Consider the following 20,850-nt stretch of genomic DNA (forward strand, 5'->3'; position numbering starts at 1 on the left):
ACTGCCCTCCAATAATTACAGTTTGAGTGCCAGCACAGTTAAACTCTACAAGAGCCCCCCAATACAAGAGCTCTTGCTTTTTGTGCAGTGCTGTGAAGGCTCATGACATGAAGAGTGTGATCAGGCTGCTCAAGTGCATGAGTGAATGAGATCAGGGTGCAAATTCCTTCTGACTTCCCATTTCAGGATCAAAGAGCTCAGTGGAGGAGGAAACTGCTCAAATATTGGTATAGGAACAATTTTAACAGGAATAACTTCTTATGCTTAAATAGAGAAATGGGAGGAATGTAGAATGAGGAATGATGCAACCATGCTTTTCCAGAGAAAGGTGGAAGAGACAATGCTTTCCAGCTCTACGGAGAAAGCAATGCAAACATTCCCTTTTCTCCAGCCAGAGAATCACAGAATATCTGGAGTTGGAAGGGACCCACAAAGATCATCAAAGTCCAACTCCTGGCCCTGCACAGGACATCTCAAGAGTCACACTATGTGCCTGAGAGCCTTGTCCAAATGCTTCTTGGATCTATCAGGCTTGAGGCTGTGACCACTGTCCTGGGGAGCCTGTTCCAGTGTCTAACCACCCTCTAGGTGAAGAGCCTTTTCCTCATATCCAACCTAAACCTCCCCTGACACAGCTTCATACCATTCCCTTGGGTATCTGGGTTCTCCAGACTCATTTCATTATCAGGAATACTGTGCAGCAGCAGAGAGAGAAGTTCATTTGAGTAATCCTAGACTCTGAAAAATATCCACCTTCCTCTCAAGGATTTGAGTTGGACTATTTATTTGCTTTGCAGTGAGGCCTAAGAGGAGCTCAGGACTCCAGAGCTGTAGGAACCAGAGGCCAGTGCAGATAAAGTAGTGGCAACAAACACTTGGGTGAATCAGTTCATCCCTTCCTTGACTGCTCTCCCTCCCTGACTCCCGTCCCCTAGTTAATAAAGCAGCCAAAAGCCATTCCAGAAGTCCGTGTGGTCACACACTGCCCTCCTGCTCCTCCTAGTGGATCACTGACACAAGCCGAGCTTGTGGCCTTCTCCTTCCACCCCAGGGTCTGAGGGATTTGGGGAGTGTGATTGGCACAGGGCACTTGGAACAACCATGTGGTGTTCTCAAACCTCGGTGTAATGACTCAGATGCCAACAGCACCTGCATTTCTCTGCTCAACTTCTCACAGTTCAGGGTTATCCCATGCCTTAAATCCAGGCATGACCTGCCAGCTGTCTGGCTTGCAGGGACACATCCAAGCAGTGGGCCCACAGAAACCCCTGGAGGGAATCTTCTCATACGCCCTCAGCCCCATGGTATTAATACTCCTTGACTGTGGGAAAGTTCATATTCACATTTTTCTTCTACCAAAAGTAATCAAATCTCTAGCTTTGGTATATTTTATAGAACCTGAAAATATTCAACTTTTAAAAATTCAATGGGAGATATCATGTCATCTGTAGTCCAGTGAGGCACCTGATCTTGGGAGAAAGGTCTGAGCTAAAATCACTGCTTGATTGCCTTGTTCCTTGGCCAATGAATATTCAATCACCTGTGTATGGTGCATGAATAGCACTTTGAGAATCTTCCAAAATACTCTGTTGGAAGAGCAGGGATTTGATTCTTATACCTCAGATCTCAGTGAACACTATTACCTTCAGAGTTAATCAGGAGTGAGGGAAATTGGAAGCTGAACCAGTTGGACTCATAGAATCACAGAATGGCTTGGGTTGGAAGGGACCTTAAAGATCATCCAGTTCAAAACTGTCAACTCAATAATCTCAAAGGTCTTTTCCAACTTAAACAATTCTGTGATTCTGACTATCCCAACTCTCCTTGATACTGTAAAACTGCCAGGCAGTGATTTTTTAATTTGTTTTCCTTCTAATTTCCTTCTAATACTGTTGGGGTTTTTTTGTCTTCTCTTTTCCTTTCTCCCACATCCAAAACCCAGATGAGCTTAGGACAAAGAGCAAAGTTGACCTGCACACCTGAGATGGCCTACGGAGCCACAGGCCACCCTGGGGTCATCCCTCCCAATGCTACGCTCCTCTTTGATGTGGAGCTTCTCAGGTTAGAGTGAACCTTCCCGAGGGAGTTGGCTGCAGACATCTGTTAATAACCATCCGTTCCTTCCCGCCTTGCCAGTGGCGGGAGGAATCTCCACTGGAATCCCGACGTTCCCTGCCTGAGCTGTCCTGTCAGTAGCACCTGCCGCTCGGATTCTTACACCTTCCTTCTCTTTTTTAACTTTGTGGTGTCCGTATTTGCCTTTTATTAGAAGCTTTGCCTTGAGGAAAAAATGTCTCCCGGTGTAACATTTTAAAGTTGTACATTTTATTTAATTTGCATGTACGAAGAATTCACGGTGATGACTGAAAATATATATAAATATAAATATATATATATATATTCCTTATTGAAAAAAAAAACCACTGCCTTACTGTACACTTAAACCAAGAAAAAATAAAAAACCACAAAAGGTGCTCAAAAAAAAATAAAAATACAATGTACACCTTGTACATGAACGGGCATTAGCCAAACAGAGTTACCTGCGCTGCCACTTTTCTCAACTTGTACGTTCTGCTTGCTGCTGTTTTAAAAAATACTGTCTCATTTAAGAATTATACATATATATATATAAAAAACAATAAAATCTTGATACTTTACAGTCTCTGTTTCCTATTTTTCTCCTTTGGCCACCGGAATGCTTTTTGCTGTCTAAGAAGTTCTTCAAACAACCCTCCAACAACCCATTTTTTGTTAATTATTCCTCTTATATGGAATGCGTGTAATTCCATGCACTGGTCCTGTTAGAGATGGCCCAGCAGAAGATCTCTGTGGGACCAGAGGTACCAGGAATGTACAAGGAAGGGCTGCTGGGGCAGAAAAGTTTCCTGAATCTCCATCTCCTCTGCCCTGCCTATGGCCCCTCAGCTCTGGCCAAAATTTGGCTACTGAAGAGGTGGAAAGTGCCGTTTGTCAAAAACATGCAGTGCTGATCTAATTCTGTGCCTTTACAACAGTAAAACCAGGGTAAAATTTTCTCATGGAGCTGAGCAAGGCTAGAAAAGAGCAGGATTATGTGCATCCACCTTTCAAAACAAATCTGATTTGTGGGATGATGTGGCCACTGAACACACCGTGGTTTTTAGGCTGCATCATCTGCTCCTGTTTAGAGCCTGAAAACTTACTGTGTGCACTGGGCCTCTGGCACTAGAGACTGAGCAATATTTATTTCTTTTGCTGGTTATATGAATTCCTGAAATGCTGGTTCCTCCCCTGGAGACAGGAAGATGTGTATTCTGTCATTTACCCAGATTTAGGAGCAGGACCTGATCAGTGAGGCTGCTTCTGTGCTGTTATTTTGCTTTGCCTAAGTCTGATTTCTTTCCTTTAGGCTCATTTTTGCCTTTTCCTGGGTCACAACGTTACTTTTCATCAACTTGACTGTAAACTATTTGTATAGTTTTCAACTAATGGATGTTTTGATGGAGTATTTCAAACAGTTGCTGTGCTGTTATCTTGTGTGGATCTGTGTAAGGAGAACACATTGAGCATGAGCAGTCAGACAGCAAAGCTGTGGAGGTGACTCCCGGTGACACCTCCTGGAGAGGAGAGCGAGAAGGAGCACAGAGACACAAGAATGGTGATCTGGTCAGCGACTACAGCTCACACTCTTCTCCCTCCAGATGTTCATTTTCCCCACAAAGCTCCATTGGAGCTTGTTAATTAATAAGCCCATAAATCCACCTCTTAACAGATTGTTATACACTGAGCTGTGTAAATTTTTTCTTGCTCCCCTCTCTGTAAAGAAATGAAAGGCATTTCTGAACCCTTTTTTTAGTGGAAATCTCGTGTCACTGCAGCAGCTGGGTTACACTCCGTTTCACTAATAGTACTTTTTTTTAGGACAGCCTAATTTTCTGTTAATAAATATGGAATTGGAACTGCCAGGGTCTGATGTCCATCAGCATTCCCAAATTCTTTGAAAAGGACCTGCTCTCCTTTGCCACTGCCCTGGTCTGTGGTTGCACTGGGTCACAGATGCAGCTGCTGTTATTTGGCTGCAGCAGTTGCAGAAGCAAGCTCACATAAGTGCCTTGGTTAGAGGTAATGTGGCCCTGTCTTTTCTGTCAAACACAGTTTCATTCAGCACATTGGTTTAAGCTGCTCCTGCTGATGGCCCAGTTTTAGTTGCTTATTAAAAGATAGAATAAAACCCCAAGTATTGTGGAATCATAGAATGGTCTGGGTTGGAAGGGACCTTAAAGATCATCTCTTTCCAACCCCCCTGCCATTGGCAGGGACACCTTCTGAAAGCCCCATCCAACCTGGCCTTGAACACCTACAGAGATGTGGCACCTACACCTTCTCTGGCAACCTGTGCCAGTGTCTCACCACTCTCACAGTAAAGAATCTTTTCCTAATACCTAATCTAAACCTGCTTTTTCTGTTTGAATCCATTCCCCTTTGTCCTGTCACTATATGCTCTCATAAATAGTATGTTTCCTTCTTTCTTGTAGGCTCCATTCAGGTACTGGAAGGTTGCAATTAGGTCACCCCAGAGCCTTCTCTTTCCCAGACTGAACAATCCCAATTCTCTCAGCCTTTCCTCATAGAAGGGGTGGCCCATCCTTCTAATCATCTTGATGTCCTGCCTCTGGACTCACTCCAACAGGTTGATGTCTCTCCTGTGCTGGGGACCCCAGAGCTGGATGCAGGATTCCAGGTGGGGTCTCACCAGAGCCAGTATCTGTTTTGTGCCCTTTCCTGAATGCCCCAACAGTGGTGATGCCAAGGGTTCCCTCAGCGTACCTGGAATGGCCACATATTCCCTCCATCCTCTCTTGGCCCTGCTGTTTGGGAGCTTCTGCTGCATCTGAGGCAATAAGCAGGGCATGGTTCTGCCTTTCTGCCCCTACCAGGTTTCTTACCAGGGAAAAGACGTTCCTGCTGGGCTCTAGGAGCTGATAATACTCAGTCTTATCTCCTCTATCTGCAGGGCTGCTGCTGTGCTCGTCCCTTTTGCCCTCAGCAATTCAACCAGCCATTCCCAACTCTGTAAAATCCTTGTTACAGCTGGCTGATGGGAGTGCTCCCTCATCACCCGCTCTCTGCGGAGACCTTGGCTGGAAGCAGCTATTATTACATTTTTCATGCCAATTTCATTTAAAAAAAAATCTAAAAGGAAAACTAATTGTGCTTTGTGATACTTAGGGAAATTAAGTCTTCAAGGAAATGTAATCTGCTTTTTATTTGACTGCAAATGCGTTAATTTATTTAATTGTATCATCGATCAACGCAGTACATATAATTATTACCACTATATAATAGATTGGAAAAAATTTACTGTCATTGCCTGTGTAATCAGATATGCTGCTGTTACTAATTTCTAAACAGCATCAATGGGGACAAAAATGACCTTCCAGGCTTAATTTCATGCCCTACTTCCTGAAAAATTAAACAGGAAGTGAGCACACAAAAACCAGCACAGATGCAGAGTGCAAGGCTGGTAACATCTGCCTTATTTGCTGCCCCTCTGCCATTCATAGAGCTGAACTCATTTCCCTGTCCTTTGATATTACATTTCAAACAAAATCTTGAGCAGATCTCATCAAAACAATCCTCCGGGCATTCCATTTCCATTCCCTCTGTCTTGCAGGTACAAATCATTATTTCATTTTACATGTGCAGGGACATTGAAAGCCCTGAACAGGCACTGGAACAAAAAGTATGAAATGGAATATTTAATGAAAGGCGGCAGCTGAGCTCTCAGAGAAATCAAAAGCTGCTGATCTTGAGGATTCATTGAAGGAATTTTTATTAATCTTATTACCCTAAAGAATTGCTTTTTAGATATGTTTTTCAAACAGCATCAAATCCTCATCAAAACAGGCACTGTGGTGCAAGCACCACGCTCTCTGCTATTGACAGAAGCAATGTGGTATTTGCATGTGATTTTAAACAAGGCTGGCAGTGCACAACACCATTACTGGCACCCTGGTATTTATTATCAGTGTTTATTATTATTTATTAGAACCATAAATCCAGTATGGCAACAAGCAGCTCCAGTTCCTGGTACAGCGAGGGGCCTCCTGTGTGTATATAAATGACATATATATATAAATATATATTAAAAAAAATATGTGTATTTGGGGGTGGAGCGGTTTGTAACGCTTAAAAAGCTATGGATGTTCCCACAGCAACAAGCCTTCCAATAGGATTCCATTCCTTTAAATATTTTTAAGGCAAGCTGGTTTTTGCCCGAGAACCTTTGGACTGTGTAATCTGAGGGGCAAGACCTGAAGACCAAGCTGGCAGTGGAGGAGCAACTGCTCACCCAACCCCAGATAACAGGCTCCAAAAGTCTCCCAGCGCCTGTTCCCGACCTCAGGGATGGATTACTGTGGCCTGCAAGGCTTCTTGCTGCAAAAAGCAGTGTCAATTTTAAGGGAAGGGATCCTGCCAGGGATCTCCTCCATGTGCGAGCTGAGCATGGGCACCCTGCCTATCACCCACGAACACACAGGGACATTCCTGTATGAACGGCGCCGGATTAACTACAGCTCCTACCTGTGTCCTAAACATTCAGGTGATGGATGACTCCCCTTCTGAAAGGACAGGTTACACACAGAACTAGCACAGCAAACAGCCTTGATGAAAAAAAAAGCAAAATATGTAGACATTTGATTTTTTTTACCAAATGAACAGCATGGTTCCTTAAGTGACAGATTCCAACAAAAATCAAAGGATCAGAAAATTGGAACATTTCTTTATGACAGTACAATGAACTGAAAAAAAAACAAAATTAAATTACAAATCCTCAGGCTAAGTATGTTTGCATCTGCCCACGTTCTGCAGTGGCTGGAAGTTGTCTGGTCAGGGAGTAAAACCTCCCATCCACCCAAGTAAATCATTCCAAGGCAGGATACTACCAAAGTTCACACAACTTCCAGCTGGCTCAGAACAGAGGTGGAGGTTGTTCTTTCCCACTTCCAAAAGACACTGGTTATGCACACTCTGTATCATACTCATTTTTATACACAGGACATGAGTGCTGAAGAAAAAAAATCTACAAGAAACGTAAATTTGGTTTTGCCTCCACCAGGTGCTACACCTAAAAATTTATGTACAGAAAATGTGTTACAGTTCAAACACATCAGACAGAAAACAATCACAGTACGGGTACCAAAATAAAAATCTTCATCTACTGTCTCATTTTGGTTGAGTGTTCTCTAATTCACACAGAGTCCTCAGTACAAACCTGGTACACACAACAAAGACCTTGTACAGCCTTAGCTCAGCCCAGTAGCACAGCACTGTGAGAGCAGGGCTGTTTCACTGCACCTGGTCAGTGTTGGCACCACTGCTAGAACAAGATTTGACTGGAGTCAGCTTATCAGCTGGATACTTTTAAAAGGTCATTTATCTTCTACAGTTTGTGAAAGGAGCTTTGCTATTAACATAGGCTTGCTTTGTTCAGTCAAAAACAGAACCTGCTCGGTCCCTTCTTAAAGCTCCTGCTAGAAACAGGTCAATGCAGCCTTTGCCAGGTCACCCTCACAGCTTGGAGAGCCCATGTCCCCTTGGGGGATTTAATCTTAAAGCAGATCTTCCCATGTTTTACATTTATTTAATTCTAATGTGAAGATCTAAAGATTCATATTGCAGCTTAATCAAACTTGTAAGAGAAAAAGTTACACTTTGTTGAGAATTCCTGTGTTTAGGTTAAGAACTTGATGGCAGGGCTTGAAAACAGTTTTCCAAAAAAGATCAGTTTATTTTGGTGGGTCTGTGTTAATTCCGTATTTTTCCTTGAGAAGCTTAAGCTGTTCTTCTTTCTTCTTTGTGTCCATCTTTTGGAATGCCTGTAATTAGGAAAACAAAAGATGTGAGATGACAAAGAATCTCTCATCTTAGGACATGTTGTTTCCCAGTAACTGCAACCAACATCACTATGAAATCCATCACCATCACACACAGAGCTCTGTTTGATTCTCACCCTTGGAGAACATCACAGGGCCTTGGACACCGTCAGTGACGGGCAGGACATCAGAACTGGAGACTTTTTACCCATAAACAAGATCTCCCATCCTGCTGCAGCTGTGCTGGTGTGAGGCCCCTGCTTCCTCTTCTCCAGACTACTTGCACCAGAAACACTTCTTTCACACCCTTGGTCCAAAGGTACTTTGTTTGGCACACAAATCCCCACGTAAAGATGCAACCTTGACCGTGTGTCCACTCCACTCCCTCCAACAGTTGGGGTTTATTTCTTAAGGACACCCAAGCAACTGTTTTTACAAACTGATTTTGGGCTTGGTTTTTTGTGCTGGCTCTGTTCACAGGTAACTTAAACCCGCCTGGTGCACATACCCTGTTTGCATTGTAGTAGAGAACCACGAGGTATCTGTTGCAAACGTTGAACCCTGACAGGTGATCACAGGCGTTCTTGGCATCGAAGATGTCCTCGTACACCACATAGGCTGTTCCTCTGGTCTCAGGGGTGTTCCCACTGCAGAGCAACATCAGTTTTAACATTGAATAAAACGAACAAGAAATGGTTTTATTAGTCTAACGTTTATTTATTTCACAGTGACTGAGATGGGATGAACTAATGCAACTTCACTAAAAAACATTTTTTATTTTTTCTAGATATTAAACTACATCCCTGCTTTCCACACCAAACAGTTCAGAGCCAGAGACAACAGGAGAGTGTGCTCCTCCCCACAACATGCACCTCCCCACAACAACTATCAGAAGCTTTTGTCAGGGTTGCCATGTATCTGGAAATGATTTAAGTCTTTATTACAGCAATTAGCTTGTTTTATTTAATATTACAAGACCTGGTTGTCAGTGGCTGTCTGGATCAGATGTATCCCTAGGGTGGAAAAGGGCTCCTGGTACATCATATAGTCAATTTAGGAGTCAGAACAGCCCTGCTGGTGAAAGCCCACTGCAGAGCCACAGCCATCACCCAGTGGAGCACCAATTCCACTCCTTTCGCCCGAGGGATGAGACACGTGGCTGGGTACATAACACCAATGAGCCCAGAGGGACACAGAGTTTACAGATCCCAAAGGTTTCAACTAAAAGACAGTTATAGAGACTTAATAATCAGAACAACTGTCTCCAAGGTGCCTCTGAGAACTCCCGAGGACAAATGGCATGTCACATATCCACCCTGGGATGTGTACAAAGGTGGAGAATGGGATAAAAACTGCACAAGGCACAAAAGCCATTACAAAGGGGGATCGACCTTATGCCTTGTCTTGTGATGATGTTGGGATTTCTGTGGGAAACAACATCAATTAGTAGTTCTGAACAAACTGCTGGACACACCTGTCAGTGCGTCACTCTGATGGAAAGCTCCCGACACATCCCAATTCCTTATGTCCCACTGTCACATTGTTCTAGCCTATGTGTTTTCAGAAACCTTAAGTACTGGCTGTCCTTTATGCTCATTAGCAAAGAACTCCACCTGTTTAGCCCACCAGCGTTTACACTTCCCCTTGTTCCTTCAGCCATTCCCCAGCCATGTCTGCTGTGCTTCCCTGTAGGAGAAGGGTCTGTCCAGCTGCACGTCCCAGCACAGCACCACCAGCACGTGCCCCCTCTCCTGGTCTGCTGAGGGCAACTCTGTCTGTAAAACTCACTTTGCTCTATACAATTAACAATCAAACAGGTTACCAGAGAAGCTGTGGATGTGTCATCCCTGGAAGTGTTCAAGGACAGCTTGGATGGGGCTCTGAGCAACCTGGTCTAGTGGAAGATGCCCATGGCAGGGTGTTGGAACTAGATGGTCTTTAAGGTCCCTTCCAACCCAAACCATCCTGTGATTTTAATCACTACAGCTCTGAAATGAGCACTGCTATTTTAGGTTGTTACACTTGGTCTGTTTAAGCAGCACTGACAATTTATGTATTTACATATTTATCCTACACAGTCAAACCAAACATTAATTTCCCACCCCAGTCTCAGAGAACTGGGAAACAGAAAGCCATATAAATGACAAGGGTATGTTCTGCTCTAATCTGATCAGCAACTTAATCAAGAACTCAGGAGGTGCTGCAGGTTATTTTGCCACCATTGATAAAAGCAGTACAATAAAGCCACTCCATATCAAATACAAACTACATTTCCTTTCTATGTGTGCATCTACTGAAATCTGTCTCACACTGTATTAAACACCAAGTTCTGTTTCCTCCCCTTCCTAAATATTCTTTTAGAAGGAGCAAAAAAAAAAAATCCTTTTGTGTGTCTATATTCCAACCAGCCTTACTACAGTCCTCAAAAGCTCTCCCTGAATTCCAGCTTCAGCCAACTCTTTCTGCCAGAAACTTAGTGGATCATGATACCACCCAGATGGAATGATGGCTTAATCCACAGCATCCAGGTTGGAAGGGGCTTAGGGCACCCTGGTCTGGTGGAAGGTGTCCCTGCCCATGGCACGAGGAGTGTTGGAACATCGTGATCCGTAAGGTCCCTTCCAACCCAAACCATTCTGATGACTCAGACAGTTCTCAGGATAACAGGCAACACCAGCACTCATGTCTTCAGTATTTGAACCAGCAGTGAGAAGAACCTCAGAGCTGCTGCACACATGTACAATCTCCAGGCATTTATAAGCAAAGTCACAGTCACATCCCCACTGTCCAGACCCTGTGTGGTCGAGGACACCCTGTCTCTGACCCATAGGGGTTGCTGCTGGTGTTTGTTTCTAGTCCACAGGTCCAGCAGCAACATCAACATCTGTTTTCCTATTAATTATCTCATATTCATTAAACAGGAAAACTGTTCAGCTTCTGCCTTTCTTAATTTTTAGCTCCACTGAAGGTACAAGTTCAACTGTATTTGAGACTCAAGAGAACAAGTCTCATATTTTACCAACTTCCCCAAGTTCACATGAAATTTAAGCTTCTTCCCCCCACCTCCCAGCAATACAATTTTCTATAAATTCACGTAAGAGCATCATCACATCCCTCTCTGGCACTCAGGGCACTGAGCCTTTCCAGCTGTGGATCCCAGCTGTCACCCACTGAGGTGGGAACACGGGCACTGGAGCACGTGGAGCCCTTCACGTCCCAAAGGAAAACAAAACACTTACACTCTGATCTGCCGGATGGGGCCGTACTTCCCGAAGATGTCGTACATCTCCTCGGCCGTGATCTTGTACGGCAGGTTCCTGATGTACAGGATCCGGTTCACCTCCGGGGGGAGCCGGATCTGAGAGGGAAAAGACACGGGGATTGACAGACCCGGGGCACGTACCACAAACCTTAAACTCGGCACCTTACGGGCTAAACCATGGAACGGGGTTGGAAGGGGCCTTAAAGATCACCCCGTCCCACCCTCCTGCCGCGTTCCCGTCAGACCAGCGGGATGCCTGGAGCGGGATGGGCTCCCTTCCCCAGGAGCGGGGCCGGAGCCCAGCGCGGGCGGGAGGGGGCAGCGCAGCGCACTCACGTTGGCTCGTTTGGCCGCTTGCATCGCCATGGCTGCGGGCTGAAAGCGGGGGCCTTGGCCTGGGGCAGGAACAACGGCGGGGAAGGAGCCCGGGAACAGGAACACCAGCCGGGATCGTGAACGCTGGGCGGGAGACCCGGATCTATCCCGGCGTGCACCGCGCTCCCCTCACGGACCGGATCTATCCCGGCGTGCACCGCGCTCCCCTCACGGACCGGAGCTGTCCCGGCGTGCACCGCGCTCCCCTCAGGGACCGGAGCTGTCCCGGCGCGCACCGCTCAGCCCCGGCCCCGCCTCCTCCTTCAATTCACCCCAACAGAACTGCAACACGAACCTCTTTTTAATAAACGCCTCCCGTTATCCTTTTCCCCTCCTCGCCACCTTTTCAATAAACGCTTCCCGTAATCCTCTGCCCCTCCTCAGCGCCCACAGTAAGCGATCCCGGTTTGGAGCAGAAAGCGGCAGGATCTCTGCAGTCCAACACCCGCGGTGACCCTGTCACCCAGCACAGCTACAGCAGAGGCCCTTTCTTTAAGCAAACGGGCACTTCGATGACGATTTTGCCGATGTTCTTGTTTTCCTCCATAACCCCGTGTGCCTCTGCGATCTTGTGCAGGGGGTAAACGCTGTCCACGAGCGGCTGGAGACGCGGGGAAGCCCCTCCGGAAAAATAGGGCAGCGCGTTCTCTGTGAAGGCTCTCACCAGCCGCTCCTTATACTGCGGGAAAAGAGCGTTTTGAAGGTTATTTCCAGCCATTTCACTCACTGAGGTGTCTCTAAGCACGGCGTACAAAGTGTGCGCAGCCTGCAAGGAGACACTTCCTGCACTGTCACGGTGAAATGGACATAATAGACATATGACTGGTCTAAATTACAAACAAGAAGAAAATTTTTAGATTTATTACATTTTAATTGAATGAAATTCTCCAAAACAGGTGGTGTAAGCTCAGTGCAGAACCATTTAAATTCAAACTGATAGTTTTTGAGAATATACATATATATATTTACATATATATATATATATATGTATGACTTAAACCATCTGCCCTAGGGCTCTGCACTGCCTGTCTTTTATTGTCAAAGCTGAGAATTTTCCACATAAATTGATTTTCTTCTTGGTAATTGGGCAACCAAATGGCCTTGCTTTCTACTTCGAAAAATTACCTAATAGAAGTTTTTATTTACCTCTCCTCAGACTCCATCAAATTGCCTGATCACTCAAGTTCTGTTCTTTTTTAGGGCAAATCTTTAAATTATGGTACTTGTGAAATACATTCAGAAGTCCTGGGTATCATTCCTCTGATTCAGGGAGGAATTTGATAAAAATAGAAAGGGCGCATTATAACTTAATTATAACTTAATTTTTCAAAGTATGTAATGAGAGTTCAAGTGGGACTTTTTTTTTGCAAGAAGGTGTTTAACACTAGTTTTAAAAGAAAACTATCATCAATTTTACGGTCAAACTGCACAGACTGTTGATAGCCATTACTTGCCTCCTTGTCTCGTGACCGTAATAGACTCGTGTGGATGCTGGCTCTTTTGGAGAGCAGCCTTGCTAGCAAATCCCCATGGACTTCACCTCCACTCAGTAGTCCATAAATAATCCACCGGCCATCAGTACTCAGACAGTTGAGATTCTTCTCCCAGTATGAGCCACCAACACAGTCTAAAATAATATCCACTCCAGAACCTTAAGTAGAATCAGGAGAGATTTCAGCAATGTAGTTGAGCTGCATTAAAGGCTGGGATAATCTCAGGGAAAACTACAACCTTGTTCTTTATAGGTACAGAATCAACCCTGCAATTCTCATTTAATTCTTTCTACTGAAATTAGGAATTGTCACAATGATTTGTAAGGAATTATAGAATTGGGCCCCAAAAAAATTTTCTAGCAGTGTGAGAACCCAGCGTGGTGAGGCACTGGCACAGGTTGCCCAGAGAAGCTGTAGATACCCTACCCCTGGAAGTGCTCAAGGCCAGGTTGGATGGGGCTTGGGAGAACCCTGGTCTAGTGGAAGGTGTCCCTGCCCATGGCAGGGGCTTGGAACAAGATGATCTTTAAGGTTCCTTCCAGGCTAAATCCTTCTGTGATTCCATGGTGATTCTTACAAAGACAGGTGTGAGGACTTGGTCCCACAGTTCTTTGTGGAGGGAACAATAAGGCGGCACGATATTTACGCCCCAAATGAACACAGATAAAGAGAGCCCATGCAGAAAACAGCACAATTAAACTAAGGAAAGGCACATTCTGAGCTGAACAGTGTGTCAGGTTGTGCTAACAGGGTCACTACTGTCTGCTCCCTCACCGACTAAGGCGATGGCTGAAACTGAGTGTATGTGCACGTGCTGGGAGGTACAAACTCCTCCCCAGCTGTCACAGGCTCTTTCACAGAGAGGTTCTTACCTTGGGTGAACTCCAAGACTTTTTCACTAAAATCTTCATTCTTGTAGTTGAACCCTGCAGCTGCTCCGGCGTTTGCTGTTGCTTTCAGTTTCTCTTGAGTTCCTGCTGTCACGATGGGAATTGCTTTAGCCAGTCTCACCAGCTGAATGGCTGCCATGCCAACTCCGCTGGCTCCAGCATGGATCAGCACTGTCTCGCCCTCCTGTATTTTACCTGAAGGAGGACATAAGGGAAGAGTGGTCACCCTTTGGGCATCACCTTTGGATTAAAACATGAACAGCATGGAAAATACTGAAGAGGGGGTTGAAAGAGATGCCCTTGTGGGCTTTGTTTACATCTTCATATCTTTCATAAGAGAAACAAACCCAGGACTAACAGAGGTCACAGCGTGCTGACACAACTTCATTTTACCAGTTTCAGTGGAATGACTTTATCTTGGCCCTGTCCAGTTCTGGGCATCTGTGACCGAGATGCTTAAGTGAGTGCAATCAGCCTTTTTATTCCACCAATAAAAAACACTGCTGGAGGATGTTCATACTGAAAAATCAGGCACTCAACAATGGAGAAACATCCAAAGTGCTGGGTAATGTTAAGGACCAGTTCTACCAATTATCTATCAGTTGCTCTAACGCATTAATTTAAAGTGATCTGGAAGTGATCCCCAGGAAACAACACTGCTTGAAGCAAGTCTACAAGAAAGTTATTTGTTTGGAACTTCTGTTCTTTACTGGAACTTTTAGGTGCTACTGCTGAAGAAGGTGGAAGAAGGATATTTCTCACCTGAGGAAAACCCTGGCAAGTGCTACTGCAGTGCCTTGGCAGTGTATTTTCAAAGTGAAGAGTGTGAGCTTCTGATGTTTTGAATCAGCTCAGAGGGGATTTTACTTACAATTAATGTCTCTGTGAAACAAGGTACAAGGAGATGCTGCCTATTGTAGGTCCAAAGGCAATTAGTGAGAAAGTTCATTATATGGTCATGTTTGCAAGTGAAGTCAAATCCTTAGAAATAGGATGGTTTTTCAGCTGTTTGGAGAACATGGAAGTTATTTGAAGGTTTAGACTTAATGAAAGGTGTCCCTGCCCATGGGGGGGGGATTGCACTAGATGATCTTTAAGGTCCCCTCCAACCCAAACCATTCAGTGATTCAAGCTGAGAAATATCAATGAAAAGAAAACTGAGCATCTTTCCATATCCTTCCTTGTAGATATGCAATCAACAGGGTAAGCTATGAGTGGGGAGAGGTGGTCAAGATTTCAGGATTTGTGTCTGGCATACCAAATTCTGACCCACGGGAATGAAGTGACAGAGGAAAGGCAAACAGCATTCAGATGGAGGCAACAAAGAAAGGATTTCATAACAGAAAGGAATATCAGCTGTTTTGGGATAGATGGGCAAATACACCTCTCACCTACAAAATGCAGCAGCTGAAATGCTGTTAACCAGGCTTCGGGAATGGCTGCAGCCTGGATAAAAGTCATATCTTTGGGGATTGGCATCAGGTGGCCCTCAGGAACTGTAACGTACTGTGCCTGACCTCCTCCGGAGAGCAGAGCCATCACTGCATCGCCGATCTTCCACTGGCCCCTGCAGCCAGGGCCCAGCCCAGCCACACTCCCAGCTGCTTCTAAGCCCAAAATATCACTTGCTCCTTCCGGGGGAGGGTACTTCCCTCTTCTCTAAAATAAAAGAAAAGAGAGGGCAAGGAAGGAAAAGCAACACCTCATTGATGGTAATGAATTGCAATATTCCATTTGCATGTCTCTATCCTAAATTCCTATCTATTTAATCCTGATTTTGCACTGTGCAAATGTTCCAGTAATTTGAGGATCTTCTCTCCTCTGGAAACACTTCTTGTTTCCTAAGTATGTTCTTAAAATAAGAATAAATTCATTTTTTTGTGAGTCTCCTTTTTCCAGACCAGTCTCCACTGAGGAGGTACTATGGTCCCCAGTTGCGGAGCATGGCTTGCAGATCAAACTTAATAATTTGAATGTGATTTTCTCCCACTGGGGCTGGGCCAGTGAAACATTTCCTGTTCATCTCAAATGTCCATAGAAGTGTCTAAGCATCTAGAAAGACCAGAGCTCTGGTTTTACATGTTTTCTTGAAAGGCAGATGCCTTTCCACACCAGCCCAGCACTGCAGTGACCCAGATAAAAACATTTATCTGCTGAATCAACAGACTTCTTTCGCCCCTATGAAATCTCCCATCCAAATGCTCCTGACTTCCAACCTCTTTTAACTCTTCTGATCTGTCAAGACCTCAGATAGGGGCTTGAAAAATCAGTGTTATTTTCAGCTGCATAAATCTGCTTAACGTATACATACCTGGAGTAAATCTGCCCTATTCAGAGCACTGGCAGAGACCTTCACAAGAACTTCTCCTTGTCCTGGACTTGGTTTCATCACTTCTTTCATATAGAGATTTTCTGGGCCTCCTGGGCAATCAAAATAAGCTGCAAACATTTTCTCTAGGAAAAACAAAAACCAAACCAAAACTGAAATAAAACTATCATAAATACAGGCACACTTACATGCAGTGAGAAAATCTCAGTGATGAAAGATGACAAAAGATTTTTAAAATTCCTATTTATTTCCCTTGCCTCAGCATTTGATTCCAGTGTGCCTGATTTGCTCTGGTAGAGGGTCTCACTGCTGCAGGAGTCTTTCAGGTAACTCCTCAGTCACTGTTCCTGGGTTCCTTTTGGCACCAGCAGCTGTTGAGATGGGCTGCAATCTCAAGCCTGGCAAAATTAAATCTGCAAGAGGCTCTCCTCTGCTCCCTGGTGCTGGGTGAAAGGAGATGAGAAGAAGAGGGAATCACAATGGGAACAACTGTGTTACTTCCTGAGAGCTGGTACTTTACTGAATGCAGCACAGGGTGGGCTGCTGGCCAGAGCCTCTTCAAGCAACCAGCACTGCGTGACAGACCACCCTACCCTCTGTAAAAAGCACTTGCATGATGATATCTGTACAGGAAAAGCTAAGTGCATACCTAATTGTCTGTGGTAAGACTGCAAATGCAGAATGACAAACAACTTGAAACCCCAGGAATGTCAATCCCCACGGGGTGGTGCTCTACGGCTATTTTACAGTGAATAAACACTGCCAATTATTTCAATACAATGTAATTTAAAGGCTTTTCTTTCTGAGGCTGGCTGTCTATTCATTGTTGTCAGCTGAACCATTTAATCCAGTCCCACAAAATTTGTCTGTATCAGCTAAAAAATTCAGTGGGAAGCTCACCTGATACCACCCTGTAAGAGATGCTTCCTCTCTTTTAATTGTGTCCAAATTTTAGTCAATTAAAAATAAGATGTGAAAGAAGCTTTTTTCCTTCTTCCAGCAGAGTTCACTAACTTGCATTTTTATAAATCGTTGCCTTTGTTGACAGAATCAGGCCCACAAAAATGTAAAAAAAAAAAAAAAGAAGAAGAAGAGGATCTGAATATCTTCATTGCTCTCAAATACACAGAAAACCGCAGAAACTGAAACCTGTTTCCAACCAAGTGTAACAACTTCAAACTGTCAGGTCTGCCAGCAATGGCCCCCAGCAGTAACTTTAAGAAGTTATATGGCTCCCGAGCACAATTTGTTACTCACCTTTTTCCTGTGAATAAGGAAGGACAATCTCTGCACCGGAACAAACCCAACCTGCCCTCGGGAACAGAGTCCGATCCCGGTTCCTCCTCTCTGAGCTCTGCCCTTGCCATCAGCTACTCCCCTGCGGGTCAAGGGGTGGAACGGGGCGAGGTTGTGTTTTACTTTGGAGGGAAAGACATGAGCAGAGTCAGAACTATTAGTACAACTCGCTGTTGTTTCTACTCACTGAGCTGGATTATTGCACGGATTGAGACAGAAACCCCGGCAGAGATCCACCGCTCCCCCAGCACCCAGGGGAGTTTGGCCTGATGCCCGTTCTGGGCGGGAGGAGCGTCATGGTGTGTGCTCAAGCAGAGCAGGAGCGACTGCTCTGATTTCGGAACTCTGTCTCAGACTCGATTTACTCCACTGGTATTCGGGGCACGGGAGCTGTGAGAGCCCTTATGCCATAGACGCCCTAGGCTCTGTTCCCGGGAGACAGCAGCGTTCAGAGCTCGCTGGTTCATGTCCATCAGCCCCGTGCATTCCTACCTGGTTTAGAATCACAGAATCGTTCAGGCTGTAAAAGCCTGATGACATCTCCTTGAGCTTTGCTGTTTCCCCCAGAAAGAGAAGGATCTGATCATGCCTTTCTCTGTGTCCTGGTCACCAGCTATAGAAAGAATTGTCAGGGAATAAAATTGACACTTCAGGCTATTTAAAAATGATAAATCATATGTGTGTCTGTGTGTGGGATTTTTTCTGTGGATTTTTTTCATATTAATAATGAGATTTTTTGAGTCATGCTTTTAAACTTTTCTTTGAAACTAAACAAATTTAGAATCAAGTATAGCTAAAAATTCATTTGTTCTCATGTGACTCAAAGAGCTAATATTTTCTTTTCTTCTGCAGATAAAAAGATCATGAAGCCTGTTTTTCTTGAGAATGCCCTTTGATGTCCTGTAGTACACACGGTCTGATTCAGTCCCGGTACTGACATTGTCTCTCCTTCCTCATCCTCACAGAACTTTGCTATCTACTGCATTTTAAAATAAATAACTTTCTGTAGCAGTCAGTGGCAATGCAAATTGACATGTTAAAAATATATTTTATTTGTAATATTCGAAGATGTACTGGGCAGTCTGAAAATGTATTAATGTAACAATTTCCCTTCATCCCTTGGATCTGTGGTGCCCTGCATCACTGTAATGCCATTAGAGAACTTACTTTGCTTAGTGAGATTAATAATTATCTTATCTGGAAACAGGCTAAAAGGCGATGTTAGAAAGATTAAGCAGACTATCTTAAGCCAAATATTGAAGACATCACTTTCAATTCAGTTAAGAAACTGAGATGCATAGAGTTGTCCTTCTATGAACAGTGAGCCCTCAAGTGTTCTTGAAAAAAGCCCTGAAAAAAACTCAGAAGCTGGAAAGTTGTAAAGCAGCGGTTTGTTGTTTAAATTGTATAATGTTTCAAACTCCTAAGCTTTATTCCTCATGAGCAGTCCTGAAGTTGATGAAGTCCAAGTTTTCTTCTGATTCAGCTACCTTTCTGTCTAAAGTAGTCTGCTGTAATAACACAAGGAAATAAATAAATAATTTTTAAGAAATTATAAAAATCTTATACAGAATTGCTGTAATGGAGATGCTTTTTTTCCAACTTCAAATCCCCCTCAGACTATGTGATGCTCAAATGAAGACTGTGTTATTTTTAGCTGAAAATTAAAAATACTAATACCTATATTCATGAGATAATATCAGTTCTAAAGAATAAAAACTGAACACTTTCAATAATTTTCAGAAATCTCTTGTAATACACAAAGAAAAGTTACTTTGTTTTCTTTTCTCAAAGAAATCATCTAGGACAGCAAGAATAAACTCCAGATCAAACTCACTGCAAATCTAGCCCTGGAAACACTTAGACATTACATTAGCCTTTGCTTAGGAGCAGTGGTCAGTTATGGATAAGATGACTATTGGCAAAGTACAATTAGTAAAGGTGAAAGCAAAGTAAAATATAAAAACGGTTGGTTGCCCCACAGCATCCTGAGGAGCGGAAGGAGAAAAGGTGGCCTGTCAGCCCCAGAAATGATGGAACTTCTCCCACATTTTTGCTCCTGTCCAGTTATGGGAAATGACTGAGCTGTAGACAGCTTAGGCCTTGAATTTGAGCAGTTACAGCTACGAGGTTGTAAAGGAATGTAAGCATTGAAGATGAGAAAGCAGAAAAGGATGAAGAACTGCAGTAAATAACAGGTGTTGTTTTGAGAGTTGCCAGCACGTGAAGGAATGCTATTAGAAAAGGAGCTTAGGCGTGTGAACAAGAACACTTAACCAATGAGATATGGTATATTTGTGTGTGGACAGAAGAAAAAGACTATAAAACTAAGCCTTCTGTAAATAAAGTGTTCGCTGCCTGTCAACTGACTGAGTGTGCGTTTGTTTGGCTGCTGCATCCAATCTCTTTTTATACTTTTTCCTTAGGCAGTTTGAGTGACTATAGTCAGTAAACTAATTTTCAGGGTGATAGACAGATGACATGGACCTGAGTTCACATCAGGTAGGATGTTGGCGAAGAAAGGCCATACTATCTCCATACCATTCCATCCTTCCTTGATCCTATCAGTCTGTTGCTGGGAAGCCTTCCCTAGGTGCTGGGGTCTTTCCGAAAGCCCTCAGGAGTCTCTTTGTCCCTTTTGGTGTAGCCTTATCACCTTACAACTCCCATAACTGCTCAGGACTGACAGTGTGGCCTTAAATTGGTCTGTCACCTTATAGCCAATGCATGCACTCCTTCTTGCTGAACTTTCTTTTCCAGTATTCCCCCCATGTGACTGTATCAGGGAGTGCCTATTAGCTTTTTTATCATATGATATGATAGGATATGAGCAGAAGTGCTGTTATTCTGCTCTTTATAAGCTGCTGGATAATGAAAACAGATAAGCTACATCTGTACCAGCAGTTTTAAGGTTCCAGGGAGCAGTTCTGAGTACGGTCAGAACAGTCCAGGTAGAGTTGTGACCTGGGCCAGCAAGCACTTTGGTTTTGGCCATTACTTTGCTTTTTGGCAGTTCCAGAGCACAGACTGTGAAGTTAGAATGGCCCAGGACCACTCCCCAAGGGCAGCCTGTACAACCACTGTTTCAGGGTTATAGTATGGGCACGGCACATTCCATACCAGCAGGTCTCAGTGCCAGAGAATGGACCTACATCCATCTGCTTTACTGGCAGAATCCTTGAACTCAAAGTGCTTAAAAAGGACTCCTTGAAAATGGCACTTAAATGGCATCTTTCTTCCAAAAATCAAAGATGTGAAATTAGCAATCAACCTTGCGAGTCAGCCAGGCTGTGCCCTGGCACTGGGCTCTGAGGCTGCAAGAACAAGTGTGTTTAGTAGAGCGCTGTGC

The 20,850-nt window shown here is 44.1% G+C and overlaps 3 protein-coding genes across 8 annotated transcripts in view; 1 reads left to right on the plus strand and 2 right to left on the minus strand.

The window, feature by feature from the left end:
• The window catches only part of FKBP1B (FKBP prolyl isomerase 1B), a 45,382-nt gene extending 42,725 nt beyond the window's left edge, over positions 1 to 2,657 (plus strand). Inside the window, exon 4 of the mRNA XM_027641010.1 lies at positions 1,943 to 2,657. Coding sequence (XP_027496811.1) covers positions 1,943 to 2,071 — 129 coding nt within the window. The 3' untranslated portion in view covers positions 2,072 to 2,657. The remainder of the gene's footprint in view (positions 1 to 1,942) is intronic.
• A 3,962-nt stretch (positions 2,658 to 6,619) lies between these two features.
• Positions 6,620 to 11,691, minus strand: SF3B6 (splicing factor 3b subunit 6). The gene is made up of 4 exons (XM_027641009.1): positions 11,455 to 11,691; positions 11,096 to 11,214; positions 8,365 to 8,503; positions 6,620 to 7,859 (listed from the first exon to the last, which is right to left on the minus strand). The coding sequence occupies exons 1-4, from the start codon at positions 11,482 to 11,484 to the stop codon at positions 7,770 to 7,772; spliced, it is 378 nt and encodes a 125-aa protein (XP_027496810.1). The 5' UTR covers positions 11,485 to 11,691; the 3' UTR covers positions 6,620 to 7,769.
• An 85-nt stretch (positions 11,692 to 11,776) lies between these two features.
• Positions 11,777 to 17,751, minus strand: TP53I3 (tumor protein p53 inducible protein 3). 6 transcript variants are annotated; one of them, XM_027641015.1, is made up of 8 exons: positions 17,463 to 17,751; positions 17,106 to 17,241; positions 16,463 to 16,648; positions 16,188 to 16,330; positions 15,268 to 15,535; positions 13,859 to 14,071; positions 12,948 to 13,120; positions 11,777 to 12,172 (listed from the first exon to the last, which is right to left on the minus strand). In XM_027641015.1, the coding sequence occupies exons 4-8, from the start codon at positions 16,323 to 16,325 to the stop codon at positions 11,966 to 11,968; spliced, it is 999 nt and encodes a 332-aa protein (XP_027496816.1). In that variant the 5' UTR covers positions 16,326 to 16,330; positions 16,463 to 16,648; positions 17,106 to 17,241; positions 17,463 to 17,751; the 3' UTR covers positions 11,777 to 11,965. The 6 variants fall into 6 exon arrangements, with proteins under 6 accessions (XP_027496816.1, XP_027496817.1, XP_027496813.1 ...); XM_027641016.1 differs by having other exon boundaries at positions 12,948 to 13,144; positions 15,394 to 15,535; positions 17,463 to 17,750; XM_027641012.1 differs by having other exon boundaries at positions 12,948 to 13,144; positions 17,463 to 17,750.
• Positions 17,752 to 20,850: the final 3,099 nt, after the last annotated feature.

Source organism: Corapipo altera, unplaced genomic scaffold (genome assembly GCF_003945725.1).
Source record: "Corapipo altera isolate COAL_440 unplaced genomic scaffold, ASM394572v1 46, whole genome shotgun sequence".
NCBI lineage: Eukaryota > Metazoa > Chordata > Aves > Passeriformes > Pipridae > Corapipo > Corapipo altera.